General features: G+C 53.7%; 1 protein-coding gene across 2 annotated transcripts; it reads left to right on the forward strand.

Moving 5' to 3' along the window:
* The first annotated feature begins 1,071 nt into the window (after positions 1-1,071).
* CDKN1A (cyclin dependent kinase inhibitor 1A) lies at positions 1,072-9,123 on the forward strand. Of its 2 annotated transcripts, none has more exons than XM_081295816.1 (3): positions 1,072-1,203; positions 5,683-6,126; positions 7,650-9,123. In XM_081295816.1, the coding sequence occupies exons 2-3, from the start codon at positions 5,688-5,690 to the stop codon at positions 7,697-7,699; spliced, it is 489 nt and encodes a 162-aa protein (XP_081151942.1). In that variant the 5' UTR covers positions 1,072-1,203; positions 5,683-5,687; the 3' UTR covers positions 7,700-9,123. The 2 variants fall into 2 exon arrangements, with proteins under 2 accessions (XP_081151942.1, XP_081151943.1); XM_081295817.1 differs by having other exon boundaries at positions 1,194-1,332.
* Positions 9,124-10,482: the final 1,359 nt, after the last annotated feature.

A 10,482-nucleotide genomic window follows, 5' to 3' on the forward strand; every position in this document is an offset into this window, starting at 1 on the left:
TTGGACTAATCTGAGCCTCAGTTTCCCCAGAAGTTTATGTGGGCTGTGCGGAGGAACAGTACCCAGGAGATAACTCACAGCCCGGATCTGTCTCCCTTTCCTAGCCAGCACAGCTACTGCATTCACACTGGTTTTACCGGGGAGGTAGGAGGGAGGTGAAGTCAGGGGCTCTGAGACTGGTTCAGTCTGCTTTCTCCATGTCCCTGGAGACCAGATTGTCCCTTCCCCTTTCTATTAGATACTGGGGATTGAACCCAGGGCTGGGGATTGCACCCAAGGTTGCTCTACCACGGATCTACCACATCTCCTGGCCCTTTTTATTTTGAGACAGAGTCTTGCTAGGTTACCAGGACTGGCCTTGAACTTGCAATCCTGCCTCAGTCTCTAGAGTAGCAAGGGTTACACAATTGTGCTAGCACACCAGGCTGTCGGCCCCTTCTGAAAAGCTTTGGAATCCCCTGACGAGCAATGACTTTGCATACTCTAGTTCTCTGGGCCTCTCTTTCCTCATCTGTGAAACAATGAGGATTGCATTCTATTCTGGACTCAAATATGCTTTGTTGGGATTTCAGGGCATCTCAGGTGCTTCTGGGAGAGGTGTCTAGTGAGGTCCGGGTGAGTACAACGGTGTATAGTAGCCTTTTTCCCCTGGGAATTGTAAAGAAAGATACATTATTTTTATTACTGATGGATTTGTATCTATTAACATCATTCCTCCTGATTTTCTCTGCCGGGTGGAATACATCTTACCCAGAGGGTGTCAGTGGTGGGCAGGCACGAAAGGGGACTCACCCTAACAATGTCCCTTCCCGAGGGAGTGCCAGCTCATTCACCAACTTTAAAAAGCCCGATCTGTGCTTCCCTTCGTGGGGGAAATGTATCCAGCACACAGACCCAGGCGACGGCTAAGGGGAGGAGGGGAGCGCCCTTCGCAGCCCGCGAGTTTCCCGGACCCGCTGGACTGCTGGAGCCGTGCCAGGTTCCGCTGCTCGAGCCGGGAAGGCGTGTCTCTGCGGCGCGATGGGCCGAGCGGCGCGTCCCGCCTCCCGACGGCTGGGAGGCGGGCAGGGGCGGGACGTTAATTATAAAAGGGCAGCGCCGAGCGGCACCAGCTGAGGTGTAAGCAGCTGCGGAGCCAGTTCTTTGGAGAGCCGGGATCGGGCGCAGGGGAGCAGATTCCCAAGGCACAGACACCCAGAGGAGGTGAGGGAGCCTCGACGCGGAACAGCGGCCCCCAGCCGGCGGCTGGGAGCTGAGCCCAGCGTGTCCGCGGGCGTCTGTGGGGACATCTGTTCGCGGGCGCGCGCCGAGTCCACAGGTGTTCTGTGGCAGGTGAATGGCTGGCGTGGGTCTGGGCGTGCCGGGTTTGACACCCGCGCGTCGGTACACTTGCGGGTGACAAGGGAGGCTGTATCTGAGAGCGGGAGCTGGAGTGACAGGGTCGCCCGCCACGCTCCCCGCCCCCTGAAGCCCAGCTGGGGCGAGGAATGAAGTGGTTAGGGCTGCCCCCAGGAGCTTGCTTCTGGAGGTGGGTGGGTCCGGACCCCGGGAGCAGCTGCTCGAGGCGCGAAAATGAAGCCCAGGTCCCCCGCGGGGGCCGAGAAGGGGAGGGGGACTCTCGTAGAACAAGTTCATGTGGAATCCGACCCGCGACGGTTCTCCAATCCAATAGGACCAGGACCGTCTGGGTCCAGGTCCCTGAGATTCAGGTCTTCTACGCCCTGGTGTCTGCCTCCCCGCTGGGAGCTGAGGTCAGCACGGGCTGTGTCCCTGGCCCTCGGGAACGTGTTAGGACATGTTTCCTAAGGACAAGAGAGGAGGTGACTCACGGTGACAAGGAGACCCTGGGGACTGGACTGTGAGATCAGAACCCCACCCAGACTGGGGAATACTGGCACCCCTGAATCGCTCTTCCCTGCCTCACCGAAGTCCCCGTCCCCTATCAGCACAGTGACCTATTTGGCTGGCACAGAGTGTTCCCAAGGAAGCCGGGACACTAGGAGGTCTGGGGCTGGGCGTCCGGTCCCCCGCTCAGTGGCGCGCCCTCGGGGACCGGGAAACGCGACCGAAGCTGGTTGGGCTCTCGCCAGCCTGCCAGGCGGGCACGCTTAGGGGTCCTGCCCACCTCTCCCACAGCTGCGGGAGAAGCCTGGCTCCCGCTGTCCTTGCGTCAGGACTCTGGGCTCTGGTGCGCCAGTGGAGCCGGCACTGCGGAGCGACACTAGCCTACGCTAGGGAGGGAAGCACAGAGAGGCTCGCATCTTTGCGGGATGGGGCTGCGGGAGGACCCGACGGTGCCCAGGGCATCTGTCAGCTGCCTGGGGGGCTCGGGGCACCTGGACCTAGCCCCCAACCCAGTCGGCAGGTGACCAGGCTGAGTGGAGTACAAGGGCGAGTCGCTCCTTGGGCGCGTACGCCCCGTCTGAAACCTGTAGGGGAACTTTGCGCCCTCCTGGTGTTCCCAGATGTTAGGGCTGGGTTTGGCATTTTGGGACACTCAGGAGGCCTCCTTTCTCTTTCCGTTCCTTCACGTCGCGTTTCTGGGAGGACTTTCGAGCGGTTTTTGTTTTCGTTGCTCTATTTTTATTTTCCAGGGATCTGACTCATCCGGAGTTTTGGGCGTGGAGATAAAGGTGGAGGGGCCAGATTTCGCCGCGCCTGTGCGTGCGCAAGTGTGTGTGTGTGTGTTTGTGTGTGTGTGTGTGTGTGTGTGTGTGTGTGCGCGTGTGCATGCCGAGCCAGAGCGCGCCGTTTCCCAACAGCGGCGGGAGTTTCGGAAGCCGGACGGCTCAGCGTGACGTGTTCGCGGCTCTGGGCCCCTCCTCCCCTCCCCTTCCCACCCCGGAGTGACGCGCGCGGCGGGAGGGGAAGAGAAGTTTTGGCGGGCGGGGAGCGCCTGGCAGGAAACTGACTCATCACTACTTGCTGGCGCTGTCCACGGCTTGGCCCACGCACCGTCCACCAGCGCTGCATTGCCTGGAGACCGGCGCCCCCTCCCGGCCCCGGCGCGAGTAGCAATCCCGCCGGCCAGGGGCGATGCCTCTCCTGCGCGCTCACGCGAAATCGCTCCCAAAGGCCCCTTAAAAAGAGCACCCACTGACTCAGCAGTAGTTACTGGGGACGTCACGGGGGAGCCAGTATTTACTGGCTGAAATCTATAGGAAGCCATTCTCAGTTGTTTGTAAAACGAGGGCTTGTATTTGAGGTTGTTTTGAGATGGGACTCATGATAATGGCATGAGAGCAAACTTGGGGAGGAGGGATTTATGAGAACAATCCAGGAAGGGTGGAGGAAGGGGAGAGGGTCCCTGCCTGGAGTCTGGCCCCACCCTCAGCTCCTAGGACCCTCCTTGTGCCTATGCAGCACTGAGACCCATCCGTGTGTCCCCACCCCCACCCGGGCTGGCGCCCAGAGAGTGCCTATCTGGGGCAAGTGTCCTAAGTGCATAAATCCCCTTCAATTTGGAACCAGTTGGTTTGGGGAAGCAGGGGTGCATCAATCTGTATATGTTTTTAAATGATTCTGATAGACATCTCTTTAAAAAAATCAAAATAGTGGAGAGAAAAACAGAGTGCTGCCCACACCAGGTTCTGTCCTAGAGCACAGAACCTAGAACCCAGGGCAAATGGGTCTGGATTCAAACCCTGGCTGTGCCACCTGTGAGTTGTGTGACCTCAGACAAGTTACTTCTTTGAGGCTTGGTTACTTCTTCTGTAAAGAGAAGCTAACAAACCCACTTTCAAAGAGGGTTGATATCTGAGGACAGCCCCAGCACATAAAAATATATTTAAATCCTATCCCCTGCCCTGAACATGCTGGGCAGAGGTTATACGAGTGTCCTGTCCAATGTAGTGTGTGACCCCTTAATAGGGTGGTGGACGTGGGTCTTTATTAGATGTGTGATTTAAGGGAAAGTTTCATATCTCTTCAAGCTCCTGCCCCTTTAAATGTGTTCTGAGGGGCTGGGGATGTGGCTCAAGCGGTAGCGCGCTCGCCTGGCATGCATGCGGCCCGGTTCGATCCTCAGCACCACATACCAACAAGGATGTTGTGTCCGCCGAGAACTAAAAAATAAATATTAAAAAATTATTTCTCTCTCTCTCTTTCTCTCTCTCTCTCTCCTCTCTCACTCTCTCTTTAAAAAAAAAAAAAAACATGCTAAAAAAATGTGTTCTGAGGTCACTGAGTGCCTCTCCTCTCCAACCAGCTGAGAGGTGGAATTAGGGGCTACACTCACCATGAGAGGCAGAGAGGTGGGGGTGGGGTAGGTGTGGGCTGGGTCCAGGGTTCCTGCCTCTACTCAGCAGGGCTTTCACCCCAAGCCTGCAAATCAGGACTTGTCCCTAGGAAACAACCCAGTCCCTTCCAAGGTCCTACGGTTTCTCAGCTTTGAGTCAGGCCAGAGCAGGACAGGTAGGCACCAGGGCTCCTCGTGGGTTTTCCCACTCCTGAAGTGGGAGGAGAGGAGCTGGGTGGACCAGCCACCTTTAATCTTCTGTGCCTGCCAAACAGGTTTTTTGGATGCAGGCAACGCAGGGCAGGAGGGCAGGGTCCCTGAGGTGTCTAGACTTCTGATCACCTGATGAGCCTGGCAGGATGTGTCTCAGCCTGGGAGAAATCATCACCCTGCCCTGCCCCACCCACCCCTCCTTTCCCCTGATGACATTCTTGGGAAAGGCCCTCAGCCTACAGCACCTGTCAGCTGCTGCCTGAAGGAGCTGATGGCCAGGGGGAGTGATGGGGAGGAGGCTCAGCCCCAACTGCAGGCAGAGAGAAATAATAACACTTTCATTTTTCAAGATCTTCCACGTACCAGGTGCTGCTCCCAGCACGTGACTTACCATAATTCAGTTAATCCTCACATCTGCCTACAGAGACAGTCATCATCACTGCCTCCATTTTACAGATGAGCCCAGAGATGTTAAGTCACTTGTCCAGGGTCAAACCAGCAGAGGCTGGATCCCAATCTAGGCAGTCTGGCTCCAGATCCCTCACGCGGATCCACCAAGCCACAGCCTCTCAGCTCTCTTCTAGGCGCTTCCCTGGCCAAATGCCTGAGCATGCTTCCACAGCCACACTCCTTAAACTGTCATGTAGCCCCATGTATACATGAGAAAACTGAGGCCCAGAGACATGAAGTGACTTTTTAAGGTCTAGGTAGTAAGCAGCAGAGCTATTAGGGCTACAGCCCAGGGCACTTTTCATTTGTGGGGCAAGATTACCCCATTTGGGCATCTGGGTGGGGGAATCAGGAAGCTGGAGGAGCTGCCACCTGACCACTTGGGAATCGACCTCCTGTCCAGGGCTGGGGTTGAGAAACCAGACTCTGGCAATTCACCCGGATTGGGGGCATTCACACCAATGGGACAGCTCAAGGGGGAAGACAGATTTATTTTAGCTGATGATTCCTGGTGGTAAACAGGACCCTGATCCCTGTGGACTCAGCTTGCCCTTCAATGCCAGCTCCTCCCATCCTTGACCTTGGGAAGCTGGGCTGCTGGGTTCTGCCAGCCCCCAGTGTCTGTTGTTGGGCTTGGGGTGGTGTCCTGTGGGGAGGAGTGGTGGGAAATCGGCTGGAAGGGACCAGAGAGACCCCTACCTGAGGTTGCCCAGCAGCGCCTGGTTGGTAAGGGAGGGCCCAGCTACCCTAGTGACTGGTCCTTCCTTGTGTCTCAGCCACAGGCACCATGACAGAGCCGTCTGGGGATGCTCGTCCAGTCCCTCACGGCAGCAAGGCCTGTCGTCGCCTCTTCGGCCCAGTGGACAGCGAGCAGCTGCGCCGTGATTGCGATGCCCTCATGGCTGGCTGCCTGCAGGAGGCCCGGGAGCGGTGGAACTTCGACTTTGCCACCGAAACGCCCCTGGAAGGCAACTTCGCCTGGGAGCCTGTGAAGGGCCTGGGCTTGCCCAAGCTCTACCTGACCCCGGGGTCCCGGGGTGGCCCGGATGACCTGGGCAGGCGGCCCAGCACTTCAGCCGCCCTGCTGCAGGGGTCATCTCAAGAGGACCATGTGGACCTGTCGCTGTCCTGCACCCTCGTGCCTCGCTCCCCTGAGCGACCTGAGGGGTCCCCTGCTGGGCCTGGAACCTCTGGGGGCCGAAAACGGCGACAGACCAGCATGACAGGTGAGGACAGAAGTGGGGAAGGATTCTCAGATCCGAAGAGGCTGAGGTGACTGGTCCAGCTTGTACCTTAGATGGAGGGAGATGGGCCCACAGAGAGGAAGCTACTACTTGAGGTCACACAGCAACTTTGTAGCCAAGACCAATTAGGTGGCATTTATTAGGAAATAATTGCATTCCAGGCAAGAGCTTCTAAGGTGGATTTCAGTTAGTCCTACTAGCAATCCTGTATAAGACATTCTTCGCCAGGCACAGTGGTATGTCCCTGTAATCCCAGTGCCTGGGGAGGCTGAGGCAGGACCACTGCAAGTTTTGAGGCTAGCATCAGCAACTCAGCAAGATCCTGTCTCAAAATAATAAATAAAAAGGGCTGGGGATGTAGCTCAGTGGTAGAGCATCCCAAGGTTCAATCCTCAGTGCCCCACCGCCCAACAAAAGAACATTCTTGCTGCTTTCTTTTCAGAACTGGGGATCAAACCCAAGGCCTCGTGCGTACTAGGCAAACACTCTTCCACTGAGCTGTATCTCCAATCCTGTTCCTACTTTTTGGAGCAAGGAAACAAGGCTCAGAGCAGTACAGTGATTTGTCTAAGGTCCCACAGTGAATTTGCAGTGGAGAGAAGAATGCTAGTTTTTAGTCCACTCCTTGCAAACTGTACTCCCTTTTCCAACACAGTTCCCTCGCCCTTTCCTGCCTGGCTGGCTGTCTATCAACAGCTCCTTCCTCACGGTGCCTCACTAGGATATTGGCCTCACTAGATATCAACAGGGACCTGCCTCTCTCTGGTTCATTGCCAAATCCCCAGCAACTGGCACAGTGGTACATAGAAGGTTCTTGGCAGATAATGAATGGGTGGTGCTGACATTTGAACCCTTGCTACACGGGGTCCTAGACCAAAGCCTTCATTCTATCCTTAGGGCACCATGCCGTGTTATACTTATTTTACAGGTGAGGAAACCGAGGCTGAGAGATAAAGGCAGAAATCCCATGGCGTATTTGCAATTGGTCAGTACCAAATAATGATGATGACAATAATAACAACGACGTTCGTGTGGGCCAGGCACTGTGCAAAGCACTTCTCTCAGATGATCCTATGGAATCCTCAGATCAGTGCTGTTTAGTAGACTCTCTGCAGTGACAGGATAGCCCAGTGCAGTGGCCCTCATAGTGGCCACGTGTTGGCCATTAAGCACTTGACATGTGGCTGGTGTGACTGAGGGGCTGAGCTTTTCATTTGATTTGGATTTTCGTCAATTCACGTAACCACAGGGGTAGTGGCTCTGTGCTGGGCAACGTGCCTGAGAGCAGATAGATGGGTGCTGGTGTCCTTGCTGTCACATCTGGAAAGCCCATGGGGTACCATGATTACCCCTTGGGAAACAGCGGAAGTTCTCCAAGTTCTTCCCTGTACTTAGCAGTGCGTCCCTGTGGCCTCGGGAGGGGCATTCCTTCCTCAGTCTGTCTTTACAGGTGGCTCAGGGCCCTCTTCCTCCCAGCCTGGTTGATGTCTGTTCTCTCCCCACAGATTTCTACCACTCCAAGCGCCGGCTGATCTTCTCCAAGAGGAGGCCCTGATCCACCCCTGGAGCCTTCGCACTCCTGGACACAGCGGGAGGGCCCCCAGGCCTCTCCCTATCTTCTGCCTTAGTCCTTCAGTTTGTGCGTCTTAATTATTATTTGTGTTTTAATTTAAACTCCTCCTCATGTACATACCCAGCCTGCCCTCTCTCCCCCCAGCCTCTGGCGGTAGAATTTATTTAAAGAAAAATTAGGCAGTAGAATGATAGGCTCCTCAGAGTGCTGGGCATACTTTTATTATATGAAATATTATTTAAAACCTGTCATCCTATCCTCTTTGTGTCCTCTCGTGGAGGTCAGGGGGGTCTGGCTCCATGCCGGCCACCTCCTCCTCCGCCTTGAGGGACCTGTTCCCTCCCTCTGCTCATGTCTCATGAGTGATTCCGCCCCTTTCTTGGGTTCTCAACCTGAATTCCTTACCATTTGAGAAGTAAATAGATAGCACTTTGAAGGGGGCCCAGCCAAGTGGGGTCATCATAAAAAAAAATAAATCTTTGGAGTCCCTTCACCTCCTTTAAGATTGGGCAGGGTGACTGTAAAGTGGGCACAGCCTAAACTAGGGCTGGGCACTTCGTCCCTCCTGGCCCTTGATACCCACCTCTGTCCTGTGGTAGGGGAAGGTGGGCCCTGTAGCAGCTCCCCACCTCCACTGATGGCCCCCTTGGCCATCCCCTGGGAGCACGCCTCAGTGTTTGGGCTTCTCTCCTGGTGGCTCCCCCTCTACATTTTGGGGGGCCTCGACTGACTCTCAAGGCCCCTCTGCTGCTCTCCCCTCCCCCATGTCCTTTGGCTCTGGGTACCTGCCCCTCCCCCCCCAACTTCATGGACTGGAAGGAAAAAGGACACACAGGAAGTGGACTCCCAAGTCCTACCTCAGGCAGCTCAAGCAACAACCGCCTTCTTATGTAGCTCTAGGGATGGGGGTCCTGGGTGGTCAGGCAGGCCTCCGTGAGTGGGGGCCACTCCATATTAGGGTGTGTGGTGGGGGGACAGACCCCAGCCCCTGGAACTCATCCAGTGACCTTCCTTGCCTGCTCCATCCTTCCAACTTTCATTGCACTTCAAGGAGCAACTGAACAAGGAGATGGGTCAAGATGGCGGGCATAGAGGCTGAGGAAAGGTGCGCTAAGTAGACTAATAGGAGATGGAGTTGGGGGTGGTCATCTTTCCCAGCACTGAGCATGGAGCCCCTGGAGGTGCTGAAGCACTTAGTGGGTCTGACCCCCAACACCCTCCAGTTCCAGTTACATCCTGGCCTGGACTGTTTCTCTCCGGCCCCCAACTGTTCTGGTTCCCTGTCTCTACCTAGACTGTAACCCTCCCAAGGACAGGGATCCTGCCCTGTACCACTCTGTGTCCTTCATAGCCCCTCCCTCGGTGCTGGATATACAGCAGGTGCTCAATAAACATTAATGAATGACTTTACTTGTAATATTGCTGTTGTCATTACATCTTGTCATTTATAAGAACACACAGGTGGAGGGCTCTGGGATGGTTTTCATGATTAAATAATTTTTAAGGGCTGGGGGCATAGCTCAGTGGTAGAATGTATGCTTAGCAGGGGTGAAGCCCTAGGTTCAATCCGAAGCATTCTAACAGTTTTTTAATTAAATACTTCAATTTTTAGAATTTAGAAATTTTAGCAAATAGACCTTGTAGCAAAAAAACAAACCAAAATCATCATCACGCCTCTGCAGATATCACCACTGTCAATATTCTGGTCTGTTGTGTAGTCTTTGCAAAGAGTATTTTGTAGCTTAACATTAGTTATTGAGGAAACGCAAATTAAAAGCACAGTAATAGCTGGTTGCACAGGCCTGTTATCCAGCACCCAGGAGGCTGAGACAGGAAGATTGTGAGTTCAAAGGCAGCCTGGGGGTGGGGGCGCTAAGCAACACAGTGAGACCCTTTCTCTAAATAAAAAAATACAAAGCAAGGCTGTGGAGGCTCAGTGATTAAGCACCCTGGGTTTAATCTCTACCCAAAAATAAATAAATAAATAAATAAATAAATGAACAACAACAACAATAGGAACTTAGCAAGGCCCTAAGTAACTCAGTGAGACCCTGTTTCTAAATAAAATATAAAAAAAGGCTAAGGATGTGGCTCAGTGGTTACGTGTCCCTGGGTTCAATCCTGGATACAAAACACACACACTACACACACAAAATTGGATACCACTATGTATTTGCAAGAAAGTATCAAACTAAAATGTCTCACAATGTTGAGTGTTGTCAAACATTTGGAGAAACTGGAAAGCATAATTCGCTGGTAGAAGTATACAATCTTGTGCTGGGTTTTTAGTTTTCCAAAGTAGTTGAAATAGGCTTGGGGTGTAGCTCTGTGGTAGAGCACTTGGCTCGAATGGGGTACTGCAAAAACAACAACAAAAAACACTCTTATGGTCTCTTCCTAGGTCTCCAGGAGCACACATTTCCACTAAAGACGTCCAAACTGTTCCTAGCAGCATTATTTGTAATAGACCAAACTAGAAATAACTGAAGGGTCCATGACAAAGGACCGACCTGTAAATTTTGGTATATTTATATAGTGAATTATTATACAATATTAAAAAGAACCAAGTACTGTATCATGCACGCTCTGATCATCTATATATAATCAACCACCCTAAGACTTAGTGGCCTAAAACAATAGTCTTTTATTTGCTCTGGTTCTGCAGCTCGGCCAAGAGCTACCTTTGAGAGGCTGATGGTTCCCGTGGTCCAGGGCAGGGCCTTGCACCAGAAGCCTGGGCTGAGACGGTCCCGTCCTGGGGCTTT

Source organism: Spermophilus citellus (assembly GCF_964194105.1).
Source record: "Spermophilus citellus genome assembly, chromosome: 5".
NCBI classification, from domain to species: domain Eukaryota; kingdom Metazoa; phylum Chordata; class Mammalia; order Rodentia; family Sciuridae; genus Spermophilus; species Spermophilus citellus.

Bases quoted from the DNA above. Each gene is read 5' to 3' on its own strand.
- CDKN1A (XM_081295816.1), top strand. From the start codon at position 5,688: ATGACAGAGCCGTCTGGGGATGCTCGTCCAGTCCCTCACGGCAGCAAG. The intron at 6,127-7,649 runs GTGAGGACAGAA...CTCTCCCCACAG, and splicing joins GCGACAGACCAGCATGACAG to ATTTCTACCACTCCAAGCGC.